Source organism: Argentina anserina, chromosome 4 (genome assembly GCF_933775445.1).
Source record: "Argentina anserina chromosome 4, drPotAnse1.1, whole genome shotgun sequence".
NCBI classification, from domain to species: domain Eukaryota; kingdom Viridiplantae; phylum Streptophyta; class Magnoliopsida; order Rosales; family Rosaceae; genus Argentina; species Argentina anserina.
In genome coordinates, this window is record NC_065875.1 from 16657431 (window position 1) to 16677145 (window position 19715).

Here is a 19715-nt window from a genome sequence, read left to right on the forward strand (position 1 = left end):
TCTGATAATAAATTGATTAACCCAAACCAAATAAGGCCTGCCACGTAGTGTTTTTGGTACACTGAATAATTACTCTGTGATTGAGAGATGATTAGCTCCACTCAGTACGGTTCTATTACAAAGCTTCATGATATGTTGTGACTTATGGTCAAACTCTACCGAGGAAGGTGATTTTCGTATTGATGGTCCGGCTATGTTCTGGTGTCTTGTGCGATTTTGATGACATCAGCCAGATCCGGTAATCAGTGACCTTATTTCAGAGGTAGGATCACATTCCGGCTGGCGCTAGCCTGCCAGTGACCGAGGTCTCCAATCCTCTCTCAATGTGACAAAGAAAGCATATATTCCTCATAAATAAGCAGACCACTAATCTTTGAAGTTAGGTTAATGACACGTTTACTAACTTGGAATGATACTCATCTAGAATGGAATTCATTAGGAATGAGAGACGTAGTGGATTTGGTTGTAGAGATTTCAATTCTATTGAATTGTTTTCAACATGGAATTAGAACATAAACAATACTAATTACGATTGATGTTGTTTACTTACCATCGGAATCAGGATTAAAATTAATTTGATTATTGAAATACCCTTATATATATTTATGAAGTCGCTTATTTCTTCTACCAATTAATAGTGCTATTGTGCTACATCAATTTTTTCAATCAAAACGATATACAAATGTAACTACATCAATTATTTTCTTTTCTTTTAACACCCAATAAGATAAATCAATTCTAATTAAATTTCACTTATCAATCATAAATTATGTAAATAAAAGAAAAAATAGAAAATATTATTAGAAAAGGAGACGAACTGACTTTAAGTACTCCCGTAGAATATACGTGGTTGTTTATTTGTGAGTCTTAACAACATTATATATATATATATATATTCTCAATTTGGGTTAGATAATTTGAAAATATTCTCAATTAAATTAGGGTAGTTTAGGTAACAAAAATTGATACCCGAACTGATGGAGGAATTGATTCTGATACCCACTTCCCCATTAGGTATCAAATTAGGGGTTTTGAGAGAAATCGATTGCTGATGAGAAGGCGAGACTCACATTCATTATAATTCTCTTATGTACTAGTAAACGGTGGAATCCTCTTATTTCATAATCAATTTATCTATTTTCAATTTCAGCATACGTTAGTAAACGTGCCATAAGTATACTTTGATTCCTTTACGTGAGAATTGTGAAAGTGGTGAAAGTTAGAATCTTAGCATGATATGACCAATTTCTCTAAAAATAATTAACTGGAAACTATAAATGGGACTCCGCTATAAATGAGAAAAATCAGAAAATTGATACGTATAGGTAATATTCCTATGAAGAAAACAAAAAGATCAACCTAGATTCTCTAAGCTTCCATCATGCCAGAATCAAAAGGTACTCCGCTAGGTTTAATCCACTTATCACTCTCAAACCACTTTCCACCGCTGTAGGCTTTAGCATGTTTATCATCAAGCTTCTTGATGCTAGGCCATTTGGCTCTACCGGACATGTCAGCACCAGATCCCGTGTTGTTGTACTCCCCGAATAATGACGTCATGTGGAACTTGGCGCCATCCCAAGGTAGGTACCCTTCAGGTTGAATCACATCATCGATCTGTGACTGCATGATGATGGTTCTTGCGTAATTCTTCCATGGCCGACCTAGGTATGCCTTGATGTTATTCTTGTTCTCTGGGTCGGCGCCGATGGTGCAGTTTTGGATCACGATTCCGGTGACCTCATTCTTGTCTGTTCTTCCTTGAGCTGTGACGATGCAGGCCTGGCCGTCCTTTGGCTTCCTCACCACCATCCTACAGTTCTGGAAGAGCGACACCGCATCACCGAAGATGAAGTCGACGGTGCCAGTGATGTTGCAGTCCCGGAAGTAATTCCTGTAGGCTTGGACGTACAGGGTGTTTTGGTACCCGTCAATTTTGCAGTTGTAGAAGATGGAGAAGTCAGATTGAACTCGCAGCGCCACCGCTTGGTGCCCTTCCGCTCCGGCTGTGTTCTCAAACCCTATGTCCTTGGCAACAAAAAAGTTTCCAACTACAGCTGCAAGTACCATAGTACGCATATAGTCAGACATTAATGCAATATGAATGCATGTTGTAAGGGCATGAAATATTGATGAATGTAGTAAGAGTTAGGGTTTACGTACCAACTGTTGCAGTGTTCATTGTTTTGATTCCGCCGGTGAAGCTTTTGTTACCAGAGATCTTGGTCTTAGTAGGGCCATCACCAATCATCACAACATTTTCCATCGTACCTTCAATCGTCACATTTTCTTTGTACACTCCCTCCTTCACGTAAATCACAAACAAGTCGTCGCTCTTCTTTGGGACCAACTTCAAAGCTTCGTTGATAGTTTTAAACTTGCCGCTCCCATCTTGAGCCACTGTCACGTTGGGCTTAAGGGTTTCAGGCGTAGCTTTCAGAAGATCCAACTTACGACCAGTGAGCCAAGAAGGGTGATCGGTTTTGGTGCCTGGCTGCTTTTGTTGATTATTCTTATTATTGTTGTTATTATTGGATGGCGGTGATGAGGCCAGGAGCCGGCGTGCGTTGGATTTGAAATTAAGAGAGTTCAAGGCCTTGGTGGTTTCAGTGACCATGGAAAGCGCATTGCTAGTGCGTTCATGAGGTATCTCCAAGATTTCCTTCATTTTCTTGCCGATATCACCGGTTGTGTTCTCAAATGCTTCAACGCAAGTGTCTTGGTGACTGACAGCCCCACTCAGCCAAACCCTCACATCTTCTGCGTACTCATCAACCTTATCGAGATCTATTGCACCCATTTTATTGTATGAAATTTTCAAATCGTACATGGAAGCATTCAACAAGTGCTTGCAGATACTAAGAGCTTGTTCGATCATGGGATCTTTGGCCTGATTTTTAAAGATTATGGTTGTCCTTATAGCCTCATCCATTTTGTTAATGGCCACCTGTATCCCGGCTCTTGCAAGCTCTTTCGGGTCTTTGTCATTTCCGACCTCCTTTTCCAGACTCTTCTCGCATTCTTGTTGGTAGTCAGTGGGCTGGCAAATGGCTACAATTGCCTTTGATGAATCGGAGGTGTTTATATCTCCTGGTGTAGAGTCATCGTCTTCATCTCCAACTCCACCTACGTGTTTCACCTCTTTCTTATATTGGACAACACCAACCACCGCACCAATCACCATGGCCACCAGAAACACCGAGGAGACGGCAATGATTGCGATCCTCTTCTTACCACCAGGGACGCCCATCTTGAGTAATTCTTAAGTTAAAACCACAGGTTAGTGGCTTGAGGGATCAACACTACCCTAGCTAGTAGGGTAGGTTGGAGAGATTATTCGAAGAACCAAAACTGCGTTTTTCCTTTTCTTCGTTTCGTTTCTTTTTCCCCTTGAGCGGCAGAGCGCTGTCTTTGTTGAAACCCTAGGCTCTGCTCACCTTCATTCAGAAGCTTTTGTTGATAATTTTTCTAATTGACGGTTAATTCTGTTACGAATGTCAGGTTGGAGATCAGTCATTGGTCACAGCAAAATGGAGGGGGTCGTTAATTTTAGACACACCCTGCTCCATTGGTAGCATCCACAGAATTAAGATTAGATAGTTGCAAGAGGTCTACAATTAGGTGCCTAATTTTAGAGATTACGAAGCTATTGGGATTAATTAAACAGATTAGGCAGAAGAGAAAAGGCAGTTAGGCAGATATGTTCACTTCAGATTGAACCCAAATCTAATTGATATGATGATGTTCATACTTCAGATATATATTCAAATTATATATGTAAGCTTGTTTATGTTCCACATGCATAGCAATTGAAAAATTATCATCTGATCATCTTTCCTATAGCTAAGTTCCACACATAACAGGATAAAATTGCTGTTAGATAATCTTCTATTATCGTTCGGTCCTTCAGAATTCAGATATCAACATAAAATATATTGGAGCTGAAATCGCGTTTGTAATGCGTATCAACATACTAATCTAAATCCCTTCAACACTTGGGTAATTATTTATTGGAGAATATACAGAGTAAGTACTTCCAAACAGCTATATTCTGGATTTTCACTTCTAATTGTTAAATTTTCTTTATTTACACAGCATATTTTGTTTTACATCAACATTATTGATTTTATCTCTCAACTCTCTGCAGAAGTAATGAAGTGTCGTTTTGATCTTACTAGATCTTTGGGATTTAACAAGGGCAAAAGCTAGAAGTAAACACCTGTCTGGACTTGCACGAACTTGAGAAGTAACAGATCCTCATTTCCAGGATGTTTTTATCCCTGAAGTTTCAGGTTTAGCTTTAGCTCTCTGTAGTTCTAACTTAGCAATGGTACCCAAGTGAACTTCATCTGGACCATCTGCTATTCTCAATGTTCTGGCCGTGGCCCAAAGATGGGCCAGACATGTGTCAGAAGACAAGCCAGCACCGCCATGAACTTGCATTGCCATGTCGAGCACCATCAGAGCCATGTTTGGCGCTGCTACCTGCTCCACAAACCGGCAATTTAGTAAGAAAATTGACAGGTCAATTAGCACCAGATCAGCATTTGACTCCTGCAGTTAAGTGCAAACAGTAATAAAATACCTTTGCCATTGCAAGAGTTCCACGGGCCTTTTTGTTTCCAAGTCTATCAAGCTGGTCAGCTGCCTCCAGAACCAACAATCTTGTTTTCTCTAGCTCTATTCGACACTAGAAAACAGAAACACAATATAAAGGATTCAATTCAGATCACCTCTTGATTCATTTGAGATTTGGAATGGCTGAAGGGCCCTGGAAGAACCATTGATGAAAGCTAATAATGGGTGCAATTTTGTCACTACCTTTGCTATATCAGAACGAAAAGAGCCTTGTTCAGCAATCAACTTCCCAAAAACCGTCCTACTAAGAGCCCTTTCCGCCATTATATGCATGCCTCGCTCGGCAGCTCCTACCAGTCTCATGCAATGGTGTAACCTTCCTGGGCTTAACCTACCCTGCAAAAATATGAGTTTATGTTAATAACCTAAATGAACAGTGAAACCTAGAGTATCAGAGTTGATCAAACTGTCCAAAGGTCACAAACTATGTTAACTTCGAACAAAATTCTCAGAATCTTTTTGATAAACAGCAGCATCTGGTGCCGCACATACTATAATTCTTTTCAGAACATTGTGGAGGATCAAAATCATCGTGGGAGGAAATTACCGAATTGTTCTTATATATAACTTCAAAAAATTGGACTGTGTAACCATCATGAAAAAAAAGAAGCTCAAATCTCCAAACAAACTCTGGGATGAAGGTCATATGAGATTTAAATAAGAACCAACCATATTGCAATACCGGTTCAGATACTGCACTACATAGAAAGCAGTGCACACAATACCTGTGCAATCTCAAACCCACGTCCTTCTCCCAGTAGAATATTCTTAGCTGGGACGCGTACATTGTCAAATAAAACTTCTGCATGCCCATGAGGTGCATCATCATAGCCAAAAACTGTAAGTGGTCTCTTAATGTGTACACCTGGAGTCCGGATATCTACTAAGATCATAGACTGCTGCTTATGCATTGCAGCATTGAAGTTGGTTTTTCCCTACATATGTCAGGTAACCCTCGTTTATTATAATAGCAACAAACTGAAATTAATTAAATGACATACAAGAAGAACAGCTAACCATGACTATAAGAAGTCTGCATCTTGGATCCATAGCTCCACTTGTCCACCATTTTGTTCCATTGATAATATATGAATCTCCATCTCTATACAAATAGTTGCAAGATATCAAAAATATGTAGTATCTATATCATCCAGCAGAAAATATAGAAGATGAGAAATACTGAGATAGGCTCATGTAACTGCATTGTTTTTCTATTGATGACTAAGTAAGAGGACAGAGATTTAGCACTTAGACCCATCAACAAGATTGCACAAGTTTACCTACTAATAGAACACTCGATGTTAGTTGCATCAGAGGATGCAACTTTGGGTTCTGTCATTGCAAATCCTGATCTTATTCGCCCCTCAAGTAAAGGAACAAGCCATTCAAGTAGTTGTTCTTTGTTCCCATAACGCAACAAGACCTGAAGTCAAAACAAATGGAACCAGATCAATAATCATGCAAAATGACAGACATTTCTTTCGAGTATTTATATGAACCAATGCTATTACATATATGTACATATCCTAGGATATTTTTATCAGTACTTATTCAACAACTTTGCTCACAAAAAGCATCTTCGCTTTTGAAAGTTGAAGATTTCGAAAAGGATCCCCAAGATAAATAACTCACTAAGACTAAGAGATTTATATCTGGATAGAGAAGGCCATATGTATAGACAGAGACTGAAAACACTAGTTGATAATTCATAGGCAGTGGCTGATAAAAACTTTCATACCTCCATATTTCCGGTATCAGGTGCGCCACAGTTGAATACTTGTGGAGCCCAAACAGAACGACCCATGATCTCACAAAGATATCCATATTCAAGGTTTGAAAGGCCCGCACCCAATAATTGATTGTCGGTAGACTGAAGCTGATTGGTCCCATCAAAAATTAATTTTTTTGCCCTGGCAGCACTATCAAACTGAACACAAGAACAAAGGCCAGAGCCAATTGAGTTCATTGGAAATAAAGCGGATCTGTATATGCAGCATAAACTAGAAAATATAATAGGACGTGAATATCAGACACTTACAGGTATGAATAAGTTCCACAGGCCTTCTTTCTTTGCTAGCTCCTTTAACTTCTCCTCCTCGGGATGCACTGTCCAACGTGAGATAGATTCAGCAAGTTTGTAGAACTCTTTTTCCAAGGGATATATGTGATCTTCCATGAACTTGACCAACCTGTTTCTCAATTCCTGAATCCTTTCACTGGGGACAAACTTCCCTTCCCCTTTAGAAAATCCTTGATCTTCACTCTCTCGTCCGGAACTTTTCAAGTAGTTTCGAGCAAGTGAAGAAACTTACGAAAAATTATCATGTATCAATACTCTTGCAATCCATTAATTAAAATGATGAAAAAAAAAATCAATCTGTACAAACATGTACGGCACAGCAGACATTAGCATTAGATGGCCTAACTACCTGATGGAGGATACTCAGGAAGCACTGATTCTTGTCTAACGAACTCACATGCATAGTCTATAAGAAAATTAGCTTTGTCACCTGCATGCTGGGCACTCTCACCTCCTGAAGCATTACCCTGCATTTCATGGTACACTAAGTTACCTTCATCAGATGCTACATCTAATGACAAAATCCTTTTGCACTGAACTTGAAAATTTAATATCAATCATTGTTTCAGGAGATACCATGGTCCATCTACTGTAAATGCCTGCATAAATTGATGCGCCACGGAATAAAGAAAATGCCACATAAAATTTCCACTCAGCAAAAGGCCATGGTTTTCCCTGCAATGCAACATTTCCAATCCAAGTCTGTCACTCAGTGGAATTCAGTAAAAAAAAAATTAAAAGTAAGCTATATCTGACAACTATCAGCAGCACCACAATGTGAAAACCAGTTGCTTAACTGTTACAAATAAGTCTTTTCATCAGCCTAACCTCTACCTTAAAGATATGACACAACATTGTTAAACAGCATTCACAACGTCATTATATCCCCACAGTGGAATTTGACCCAATTAACTTATGTGGGTCAAAACTTCATTGCATAACTTTATCAATTGGCAGCTATTAACATACGCTCCATGTTTTGGTAATGCCATTGTTAACTAACAGATGTCATATTTTATTCGAACCAGATATACTCAAAATCATAGACAGGGAACTCAACACATGGACCACTAATTCACTATTGTTTCAGAGGACTGTACTGCTAACTTACAGATAAAGAGCAGTATTCTGCCACATATTCTGCCAGAGAAGGAATCCCTTCTGGAAGCCCAGCATATTCCATACCTTTACCAAGTTGATCTTTGTCAACCCCTAAGTCCATGGTATAAGGCTGCAAAAGAGGAAAGTAGGAATCATTGACATGCCCATGATCTATGTATTATTTACAGTATCAAGTTTCATGCCAAAACTTGAGTTTGATTAAAAAGGCCACATACCATGGAGCAGTAAGCCACATCACACATTTGGTTTCCAAGAGTAGACAATTCCCAGTCAAGAATGCCAATCACCCGATCCTGCACATTGGGAGATTGCATCAGATATGCGCTCAGTTTGTTAAGCTTTAAAATTCTGTAAATCCTAATAAGATCCCTTTAGAGTAAATGCTAGATAAACATGGCACACATGCACTTCAACATGAATCCAACAATTAAACACGTCATTTCAAAATACTAATCAGATCGATCTAATGGCATCTGGAGTGTCAAACCTCAATAGGATGAAAAACAAGATTATCAAAGCGAAAGTCCCCATGAACCAAGCCGGTTGCACCTCCTGAAGTATCTTCAAGAGGAATGTGCTGCTGTAACTAATCAATCAGCTCAAACATCTTTGGATTCCTCTTAGGCTTGCCTTCACCAGTGGATGCAATATACTGTTTCGCCCACCTCTCTACCTAAGAACAGCATACAACTAGAACTATAAGCCCCATAAGCTCCAAGAAAATTGGTTCCCAACTAGTAACACTTTCAATCCTAATATCTGAATTTCCCCTCTTCCATTTCTAATGAATTTGTTATATGATCCTAATTATTGACATTACAAATAGATATTAAACTAGCTTTAGAAGCTAAAATGTATGAACATTCATTCACCTGCCGTTTACAATAGTTTTCGCGGCGCCCATACTTCCCTAGACCAATAGCATCAACATCAGCAGAATGCAGCGACGCTAGAGCTTTCGCAGTCGCTTGGTAAATAGCCCTCCTGCTCCCAGGCTCCACACCCTGCTCGATAAAATAAAAACACAGCTCAGCCTAACTCCAAACTAACTAATAATACATGTAAAATCAACCAAACCTGTAACTAAACAAGTGACTTCAAAGTTCAAACAGCTAAATACCGGTAGCCTCGGGTCGACGAAAATGCGGCCTTCCAGGAACTCCATGATGTAAAAAGGAGTACCAATAACAGCTGGATCAGTACACAAACAGAACACTTTCGGCACCGGAACTAATGTGTGAGTACTCAATGCATGTAGCACCTGTAACATTCATATTCAAACATTCAGTTCGCTCCGATCAGCAATATGATTTTAATCAAAAAGATGATGAAAGAGAGAGGTGATCGACCTGGAACTCTCTCTCGACGGCGTGAGCCGACTGGAGCAGCTTCCCCGGCGGCTTCTTTCTCAAAACGTAGCGTTTTGATTCTACTTGCAGCAGATAAGTCGGATTCGATTGTCCATGCCCGAACTACAAGTACAGCACACGATCCGATGCCTCAGAATTTACAGAAATCATATAAATGATGATGTAGAACTTAGAGAGAGAGAGAGAGAGAGAACGGAGTAGTAACGGACCTTGGAGACGGTGAAATTGGAGGGGGAGGGAGGGAAGTCGGGGACGTTAGCGGCGGCGTAACGGAGCAGGGCGCGGAGGTCGAAGTCGTCAGCCATTTTCGGATGTTGAGATCTTTTTTGGATGAGAAGGACTGATGAAAGTCTGAAACTATTTTTCCATGTCTTCTTCTTCTTTTCTAATCATTGGTATCAGCTTCAAGAAGATGAGATAACCACGCGCCAGACTGTGGAGGTGGATAGTACTCGCGGGTGCGATTTGAAATTTGACGTGGGCGCGTGGGGTTGGACCGGGGATGTTGACGTGTAGGAAAAACTAGAGGACGTGTATGGGCATGGGATATGCCAGGATTAATTTACACGTGTCTTCATCTGCTCAAAGGTCAGGAAAAAAGTCAGGTAAAAATGGATCAGGAGAGGATCCGGATCCTTTGATATATGACTTATGAGCATGATGTTGTTCGTGTACATGGTAATGATTAGGGCTGGGCAAAAAGTCCGAAGAAGAAAAAAAAACCGGACCGGACTGACGAGTCCGTCTGGGCGGGTTGGGCTTTTTTCCGGGCTCATATGTTGTTATGTGATAAACGGGCCGGGCTTTGTTATGTCTGGGCCGGTCCCGGGCCTTCAAATTTTTAAACAAAAAAAATTCAGAAACCCGAGAAATTAGGTGTTATTATGTAATTGGTTTTCGTAAGTGATCATAAACTTATAGAATAGATACAATGACACTGGAACATAACCAAATAACCCTAAACTTAACTAATTCCAATCCCATGATTCTCATTGTCGTCGCCTCGCGCTGACGATTCGCCGCTAACCAGCCAAAAATAGAGCTAGGCCCGGAAAACCGGTCCGGGTTTTACCGGATGATACCGGTCCGGGTTTTACCCGGGCCCTGATTTTTTAAGAACAAAACCCGACCCGTCATACTACAACCGGGCCGGGCCCTAGTAATGATTTAGCATACGGCTGTGCTAAAAGTCGTCTTTCGAGTCTTGGTTATGGGTGCCAATTCAAGGTTATGTGACATTGGGACACCTTAAGAAAGACAGTTTAAGTTGGGATTATACATGGTCGATCTTAGTAGTTAGATCGAGTTTGACGTAGCATATTGGTTTAGACTACTAGCCGGAATTATAGCCACGTTTATCGTTTGAGATGGAACTAGATTGAAAATCTCTGCTCCAATGCATAAAGTGGGGACTGTCAGAACTTGAAATTGAGAAAATTAACGGAAATTTGAAAATAAACACATGAAATTCTTGTATGAAACTGTGAGAAATGGTTTTTTGCTCAATTGTCTACCAAATTTTATGAGAAAACCTTGTGGAATTGTAGGATTAGCTGAGGAATGGCAAAGGAAAGTTTTTGGTTTGATTATCAGATAAAGCTTGAAGGTTCTACGTAGGGGTGGACATAAAAAACGGAAATTATGATCCCGTCCCGACTCCGTCCCGAAATTCATAGGGACGAGACGGAACAGAGGTCTAAAAACGTCTGTCCTGTCCCGATCCCTTTCCATTTTATAATAGTGGGATGAGATGTGGGACGAATAATTTATATCCCGCTTCGTCCCGTCCCGTCCCACCTTTAATGAAAACTTAAAAATTCTTATTTATTTATATCAAAATGAAATTAATTTATGTTTTTAATAACTCCCAAATTATATCAACTCAAATAATAATGGTAAATTATAATATGCATTTTTTTTGTTAAAATTTCATTATTTAATGTTACTTTGTTAATGAAAAAGTAAAAATATAGGTTTTATTTAACTTCATAGGAAGGTGGGATTTGTCCCGTCCCAACTGGGATTAATCCCGAGTGGGATATATTCTTAAAAACCCTCGTCTCGTCCCGATTCAAAAGAGTGGAATGTGACGTGGGATGAGCCCCGTCCCGTCCCGTGCCCACCCCTAGTTCTACGACTTGGTTGGATGATATGAGAACTTTGTGCGACGTTCTTAACATGTTTTTACCCCAATTTGTACTTTGCTTAGCCCTTATTGTTATACTACTGAGTCATTCAGTCGTAGTAAGAGTTTTGGGCGGTATTGGATGCATTTTTGTGCTTATTTGAGTTAAAAACGCATAATTGGTCTAGAGTCCTAATTTGACTAGGAATCCTTGTTAGGTTTCGAAACTAATTATCTTCTACTTATGATTTTATTTTCTTATTTTCAGATTGGATTGAAGAGATAATTAAAGAAAAAGAGATGGAGCCAAGTCATGCAACAATTAAATAGAAAATAATAATTAAAAGCATAAAACATGGCATGATTTAAGGGATTAAGAGTCAATTGAGTCTTAGGATGCCCCTAAAGTCTATAATGATTATGTCTCTAAATGCATAGATAATGGTTTTGCATTTCATACGAATTGAATTGTAAGTTTCATTAATGATGTGGATTTGGTATGAACATGTGAGATTTGGATTGATTGATTATGACATACATGTTTTGGTCAGTTTAAAGTCCATAACAACCTGTGAGTTTTTGAGCCTATATGTATTTTCTTCATGAGATGTAATATGAAATTTCGTGGTTGTTCATAAATCTCACTATTGTTTGAATATTCAATAACTATGTGTCATATCTTTTAATGGACTCTAGAATTTACTAGAACTCACTTTTGTGATTGTTGAAACTTTTAAGTCATAAAATGCTCTGATTTTGAAAATGATTTATGGATCATTTTTAATAATACCACCACTTTAGCCAAACATCCATGTATCTATCTATGTGCCATGTTTGGGACCTCTTAGTTGAACCCCATTTGAGCCTACATTGAGCCTTTTCTTCATCACCAATGTTATCTCCATGCTTAGTATAGTTACCTCTACCTTGTCCTATAGACTTGGCAGAATTCTTGTTGAGATGATGTTGTGATAATGCATGAAATAAGTGTGGGGTAGAAGACATTTGAAAAAAAAGAATCAACAAGCTTTTAAGCAAGCATTGCCGAGAAAAAAAAAGAAAAAAAAATGACTGATGAACTCGGCAAGAAAAGAAAAAATGCTATGTTGTATTCCATTTGTGATTTGAAGTTGAGTTGTAATTGAAGGTCTAAAATTTTTTACTTGACTTTTGTCCATGTTCACTTTGTAGTTAGAATGATGATTGTGCCCAACTTGTTATATTTGGCCCGTGATGGTGTGTGGTGTCATAAGGATGATATTTACTCTGCTAAGTCTATAGGATTATCTCTGTGATTCATTGATATTCCATGCCTTTAGCTAAGCCTAAACAGTTACCTTATTTAATAATCATAATGATTCTTAAAATGAACAAATCTTGGTTTGTGGAGATGATCACAAGAGTTGAGCATATTGTTTTGGTCCATTTGTGCACTTAGTTGTTAAATGAGATTTTTCTATGTTATTCACAAAGTGCTTTCATTTGTTGAAATATGCAAGTTATTTGATGCCTTAATATATTTTCTCTTGCATACACTTGTGTGTGAATGATAACTATAAATCTGAGTGAAAATAAGAGAGTATGCATTGTGAGGAGAATTGAATTGACTAAACATGTTTAAATGCTTATTATCTCGTATCTGGCTTATTCATACTATGAAGCATGATTATGAACTTGGAATATATGTGCTTACATTCAAATGCTTAAACTTGAAAGTCTATGTGTTTTGAGATTCTGAGGCAATCATTTATGGGCAATAATGTCTTGTTTAGTTTTGTTTTGCTAAGGGACTAACAAAAGCCAAGTGTGGGGTAGTTGATATGAGAACTTTGTGCGACAATCTTAACATGTTTTTACCCAAATTTGTACTTTATTTATCCCTTATTGTTATACTATTAAGTCATTGAGTCGTAGTAAGAGTCTTGGGCGGTATTGGATGCATTTTTATGCTTACGTGAGTTAAAAACGCATAATTGGTCTAGAGTCCTAGTTTGACTAGGAATCCTTGTTAGGTTTCGAAACTAATTATCTTTTACTTATGATTTTATTTTCTTATTTTCAGATTGGATTAAAGAGATAATTAAAGAAAAATAGATGGAGCCAAGTCATGCAACAATTAAATTGAAGATGATCATTAAAGGCATAAAACATGGCATGATTTAGGGAATAAAACATGGAATGCTTTAGTGAATAAAACATGGCATGATTTAAGGGATTAAAACATGACATTATAATATGAGGAAAGATGCAACTACCATCCTTCTTTCCTCTATATATACATGGATTCACCTCTCAAATAAAATCACTTCTCATTAGCATTCAAGAGCTAAAACTCTATCAAAACACAACCATAAACTTCCCTCACAAATTAGCCAAGCCGTCCACCCCAAAACCATCATCATCTCCACCAAGTTTCACTTATTGCAGCCGTACCTCTAAGGTTCTTACAACGTGTGATTCTCGCAAATCATCTCCATGGCTTCATCTATTTGTGTTAATCTACAATTCTTTGTCTATGATGATTGCAAGTTGTTATTTATGTGGAAATATTGGTTTTATATTTGTTTTAGAATTTTCAGATTGTATTTGATATGTTTTTGAGACTATGTCGAATATATGTTTTTATAATTATTGAAGTTTGTATTTATATTGTTGTGTTTTAATCATCTTTCTCATACTGTTAGATAATTTTCAGATATGTGCATATGAATTTAGTGCTTGGATGCAGTCGCTAAGATTGTGTTGAGTGCTTCATCAACCATATTGACACAAATCGAATTATGCCCTAAGTAGGTTCGGTTTGTGTTGATTAAAAGTGGTAAAAATTCTGAAAATTTGCATGTGAAACCATGGTGGGTAACATCATACATGCAATATGTCTCAAACAAAGATTTAGTGCTTAAATGTAATATTGTTTGATTTCTACCCTAAATGTTGTTAAATCTGATTGCATGCAATTTAGGTGAGACCCTAAGTCAACCTAAATGTTAAATGAAATTTTGCATGATTAGATGATCCTCTAAGGCTCTAATTGTATTGGTGTCTAAAAAAATATGTAATTGGTCGAATTAAAATGCATGATAGGTTCAAACTTGTAATTATGTGGTGTAATGATAAATTTAGTTTAAGTTTGTTAAAAAGAAGTCGATCATGTAAATAGTAATTTATGATTTATTTTCATTAGTAATTAATAATCAATCTCGAACCCCCTATTATTTATTAAAACTAAAAGTTTAGAGTTTATTTCAATTCTCCGGACTAAACGATCTCTGCTTATTCTATACTAACGATAACATTTTACAGAATTTATTATAAACGTTTTAATTAACGCTCTATCATTGGACACATGCTGCGAACCTCGATACACATTTTACAAGCCCATAAAGCTCAAACATGAACTTATTATTTAACAAAGATGAGCATGAAGTTCGATCGCGCATCTAAGACAGACTAGTGAATTATTAGGATTTAGGAGAAACCAACACAAACATAACCAAATGATCGAAATCGACATGTTTTGCGCTTCACAGTAGCGGGCAAGATTAACAACAGACAGATGCATACTAAGCGGTACCAAGCAGACAGCTTCTCTGGCATGTTAAGGCAGTTCAGTGGTGCTCATCGACAGCCAGCGGAATGTTCTTCCCCTGAAAAATGATCAGAGTATAATGACAGCAATGTAAGCTCTCGACTGAACAAGAAACGATTGGCAGTCACTAACCAGGACACATGTAGAATTGGTCAAGGAATGCATTTGGTATAACTATGTTGATGATAGTTTTTACTGAAGGAAAAAACTAACCAGACTTCGGTACTTGAGAATGTAAAACATCTCCAGATATCGCCTTTCCTCTCGCCTCTCAAGCTTCGACACATGCTTCCAGAAGCCATAAACCCCAGCTAGTGTGAGCAGCCTCTCAGAATATATCTTCCATGTGTACCTTGAGAAATGAACTCAAAATTAGTTACACTGAAGTGACTGAGGTAGATAAAGATTGTCCAAGACTCTAAGATGGTCGATCGGAAAGTCTGTCAAGAATATACCTTTCATAAATTCTTTTAAGCCCAGCTGTAGATATCTTCTCCCAGTGGCCAGGATCCTTTTGGCACTGACTAAAGAAGTCGATCAGAGTTTCTGCCAATTCATCAGGGTGATAGGGATCAATATGGAACCCTGAGACACCATGCTCAATGATCTCAGCAGGTCCACCATGGCAAGTCGCAAAAGTAGGAAGGCCACAAGTCATGGCCTCCACAACAGTGAGGCCGAAAGCTTCATAGAAAGCAGGCTGCAAAAGATGAGAGGATTTTTTATTTTTTCAAATGCGATATATTGATAGTGGAACCATTTCAAAGCATTTCACCTCTCGCCACATACCTGCACAAAGACACCTCTTGTGTCTGCAATGTAACGGTACAGTTCACCATTACGAGCGCGGTTCATTTGAGCCGCTATCCAACGAAACTGACCACTCAAGTTATACTTCTTAATGAGGTCATGCATCTTTTCAATCTCTTCCATTTCTTCTCTATCCCTAGAGTTCTTGGCATCCATGTAACCACCAACTACAACAAGATTTACCAATTCTCTTAGTTTGGTGCTCTTACCATAGCACTCAACAAGTCCAGTTAGATTTTTCACTCTATCAAGTCTCGCCATGGAAAACATCGTAGGCTTTGGTCGATCAGCCAAGAACCCACTGTAATCATTTTTTTAAAATAAGTATCAAATATTGTACCAGTAAAATGAAGACTTTACATTTTTATAAAATTAAACCACATGCAAAAGACTAGGGAACACACAAGTTAACAGAAATTTAGTCTTGTAACTATTAACATTCCAAGATAACTCACATATGCTCGTCATTCTGCTCAGCCCCATATATAAGTTCTTCAATTGAGCCATGCAGTGCTGTAAGTCTCTTTTCCCTGTCAGAATATGGGAAATATATGCACATATCTGCTCCTGGAGACACAATATTAAACTTAGGATCAAAAACATCGACCCCGTGAGCAACTCGATACAGCCCAGGAAGAGTGAAAGCAGTGTGGCTCTCATATTGTCCAACATTGTTTTGGCTGAGAAAAAGAAAACATGATATCAGCTTTTTGAATAAAGAAGGGAAAATTTACACAAGATTTCGTAGTTTGACATGAAGACAAAGATGTGCCACATGCAGCCCACTTAGTTATAGATTGTATTACCAGATCACAAAGTTAAAATGCAGAAATCAGATTAGAGATTGAGTGTTCTCTCTTGTAATAGATTATAATGTAGTCAGTCACAGTTGAAACAACTAGACAAGTAACAAACCTTGGTAAACGCTGATAACTGATTAAATTACTAGGGAACAAGTGAAAATGCAGAATTGAGAATAGAAAAACAGAGATCCTATTTCTTGTGATAGATTACTATGAAGTCAATTCACTAAAGAAGTAACGTAACCCTTAAAACAAAAAACAAAAAAAGTAACCTAACCTTCCGGCAATCTCTTGGTATGTACTGGTGATTATGAAATCTGCATTGTTCATTGCAATGAGATCGGCAGTGAATTGACTTGAGAAATGGTACTTGTCCTCATAGCTATTCCAAAATATATCAGAATCTGGATACTTCGTCTTCTCTAATGCATGAGCAATATTGCACTGCATGGAGAATTCAGTATTGAGATATATAAACCTAAGTAAGACCTCTGTTATTTCACATTTTTTCATGTTCCATGAAATAAATGATTAAAAAAAAAATAAGTTTACCTGTGTGATTCCTAGTTTATAAGATAACAAAGTTGCAACAAGATTTCCATCACTGTAGTTTCCAATGAGCAGATCTGGAACACCTTGTAGCTCAGCAGCAATTTCATTTGATGCATCCTAAAAGAACCAGAGGAAGATATAAGACTGATGATGACCAAGTATTAAAACCTAAAAAATGTGCATGGTATATTTTGATAGAAACCCGTTTTTGCTTGACCACTTACATCTGCAAAGGTTTCCAAGTAAGGCCAGACATCAAACCTTGAAATCCATTTCCTCAGAATTCCATTCTTAGTCCTGAAAGGTACGCGCAAGATATATGTGTTTTCTGTACCACTAACTCTTTCCAATCTCTGGTTGCATGTTGTTCCTTTTGCATCAGGTAGCAATCGAGTAACCTTAAACCATGATTGGGTGAAACGTCATTATAAAATTAAAAGAACTTATGTTCGACGACTGATATCAAATAAACTTTGACTTGAGCAAAGCTTACAATCAGAATTTTAGGAATAACATCCAATCCTTGCTTCTGTATTCTAAGAAGCATCTCATTCTCCAGGGCACGCACTTGATCCAGTATATAAACAACCTGTTATTAGTAAGAAGCAGTGTCGATGCTAAGTGGTTCTAGGATTAAAAAAATTGTAAAAAAAAAAGAAAGAAAGAAAATGACAGTAAAATTTAAGCAATACCTGCCCGCCAGTGTCAGGCAGACCCAATACATTTGCTTGACCAAAATAACCATGTGGAGACACAATGACAACATTGAACACCATCGGAATCCTGCCAAGAAATGTTTCTAGTGTAGAAGGATCTGGAGCCTGAAGAATTTCCAAGAGAAGATGCACCATCTCTGACACACGTCCTGCAGTATCACCCCACCCTCGCTCAAATCCCATTCCTTGTAACCTACACTTCGAGAAAAGAGGATAAATGTTATGTCTAAAGATACCAAGTGCCTTTAATTAGTTCCCGGGCATTAAAATTTTAAACATAGATGAATTCATACTCAAACTCAAACTCGGAGTACGGTGCCAATGGTGGGAATTTAGAAACTAATTCCTCTGCCTTGACTAAAGCAGACTGAAGCTTGGGTATGCTCTGAATTCGATCGTTCAGCATCATTGCCTGCAAAAGATCGCAGAACTATTGTCACTGAATCCATATATATATAGAAGCTCTGAAACTTTCAAAACCTTATATTCATGTTAACATTCACTGAAGAATAGCTTACACTAAATTTGAAAGCAAGCAAAGAGAGGTACTAAACATACAATAAAGATTAAAGAACAAAAAGCTTTTTATGATAACCGTAGGGGAAAAAAAGGGAGTGCATAATTCAGCAGAACCTAGCTTTTCAAACCTACATGGCCATCATGTTTATGTGTACGAAGGAAATCAAGAAGAGGCTCCAAACTTTCTTTGTTACGGAACATAATTGAAGATAAGTGACGATTAAGGAATTGAACTCCATTCCCAATGGACGATGAACGGGTTGGCCGGGGAAATGCTGCATTAAATGGCTCCAAATCAAGTTCAAGCACATAATTATCGTTGCACCTGGGATTTTTTTTTTTCAAATTTAGATGGCACTGTTAGAATTAGGAATTGAAAGAGTAAAAATATAGACACAGTTCACACATGGAGATTAATAAAAAAAATTTCAGTAATAAAGATTTGGATTGAGATTTCTTACTCTCCATCAAGAAGTTCTTCTTTGAACCTGAGATACTCTGCAACACTCAAATGATCCACACTGAGTTTATGAACATTGACACGGACATATTCCCATACACCAGGTCTTGGACGAAGTGCCAGAGTCACAAAAGGAGGCAGTACAATTGCTTCCTAAAAATACAATAAGAATGAAATTAATTAGAAATTCAAATAAGTGAAGATAACTTTCACAAATGTCCCCTCCATCAATCAAATAATGCAATAGATATAAGAATGTGCTTCTTTACTAGGTTATAGGATATATTTAACCACTACATGTTCAATGGCGTTAAACATAATGTACACTAAACTACAGAAGCAATACATTTTGATGATTAAGTTCTCACCAATTGTTTGCTTGCATCTTAACTTTCTCTATGAAATATAAATCAGTCGCTTCTCTACAAATCATGCGATATGTACACATATATAAAACTCAGCAATAATGTTCTGTATGCAAATATTACACCACTTAAATTATTTCAACAATATTGCCTCTTCAAGAAAAAAAATTCCTCACTTGAAATGAGTAAGCACTAAATATATATATATATAAATGTCAAAAGTCTGTGTATTTGGTTGTAAGTTTGTAACAGGATAAAAATATATAGAAGGAAAACAAAAAAAGAGGAAAGAAAGAAAGAGGAAATAAGCGGAATCAGAGACACCCGTTCCTCACATCAAACTTTTAATTGCATCAACCAAGTTACAATTTACAAGTCATGTAGAGTTGCAGACTGAAGATCACTACATAAGTTTCATTTTCTAAGCAAACATAGGCTACTGCAGAACATATTTCCTATATATCATTCCGCCTAAAGGTATAGTATCGTTCACCTTCGTTTACTGTTCTTTTTATTTGCGTTTCTGCCACTGGGCTGGTACACATCACGATCCCTAGCTCACCCAT

The 19715-nt window shown here is 37.7% G+C and overlaps 3 protein-coding genes across 3 annotated transcripts; all 3 read right to left on the minus strand.

Moving 5' to 3' along the window:
* Positions 1-1368: 1368 nt before the first annotated feature.
* LOC126792277 (pectinesterase-like) lies at positions 1369-3250 on the minus strand. Its single transcript, XM_050518736.1, has 2 exons — positions 2164-3250; positions 1369-2057 (listed from the first exon to the last, which is right to left on the minus strand). The coding sequence occupies exons 1-2, from the start codon at positions 3248-3250 to the stop codon at positions 1369-1371; spliced, it is 1776 nt and encodes a 591-aa protein (XP_050374693.1).
* A 658-nt stretch (positions 3251-3908) lies between these two features.
* On the minus strand, positions 3909-9560 carry LOC126792950 (probable acyl-CoA dehydrogenase IBR3). The gene is given in 17 exon segments (XM_050519474.1): positions 3909-4485; positions 4586-4690; positions 4822-4974; positions 5364-5573; positions 5656-5740; positions 5919-6061; positions 6377-6565; positions 6677-6945; positions 7068-7185; positions 7295-7393; positions 7830-7949; positions 8056-8133; positions 8328-8513; positions 8713-8844; positions 8961-9101; positions 9190-9312; positions 9420-9560. Coding segments are annotated over 17 exon segments (2475 nt in total). The 5' UTR covers positions 9516-9560; the 3' UTR covers positions 3909-4257.
* A 5327-nt stretch (positions 9561-14887) lies between these two features.
* On the minus strand, positions 14888-18933 carry LOC126792859 (sucrose synthase 2-like). Its single transcript, XM_050519351.1, has 13 exons — positions 18786-18933; positions 18457-18649; positions 18099-18217; positions 17782-17998; positions 17583-17678; positions 17314-17487; positions 17090-17206; positions 16815-16981; positions 16190-16414; positions 15714-16035; positions 15380-15624; positions 15138-15276; positions 14888-14982 (listed from the first exon to the last, which is right to left on the minus strand). Exons 2-13 carry the CDS (start codon positions 18523-18525, stop codon positions 14944-14946), a joined length of 1929 nt encoding a protein of 642 aa, XP_050375308.1. The 5' UTR covers positions 18526-18649; positions 18786-18933; the 3' UTR covers positions 14888-14943.
* Positions 18934-19715: the final 782 nt, after the last annotated feature.

Excerpts from the sequence above, each read along its gene's own strand:
- LOC126792277 (XM_050518736.1), bottom strand. The coding sequence starts at position 3,250 with ATGGGCGTCCCTGGTGGTAAGAAGAGGATCGCAATCATTGCCGTCTCC. Across the intron at positions 2,058-2,163 it reads AATGAACACTGCAACAGTTG|CTGTAGTTGGAAACTTTTTT; the intron begins GTACGTAAACCC and ends TGGTACTTGCAG.
- LOC126792859 (XM_050519351.1), bottom strand. The coding sequence starts at position 18,525 with ATGTTCCGTAACAAAGAAAGTTTGGAGCCTCTTCTTGATTTCCTTCGT. Across the intron at positions 16,415-16,814 it reads TACCAAGAGATTGCCGGAAG|CCAAAACAATGTTGGACAAT; the intron begins GTTAGGTTACTT and ends TCTTTTTCTCAG. Across the intron at positions 14,983-15,137 it reads TTCTCAAGTACCGAAGTCTG|GGGAAGAACATTCCGCTGGC; the intron begins GTTAGTTTTTTC and ends ATCATTTTTCAG.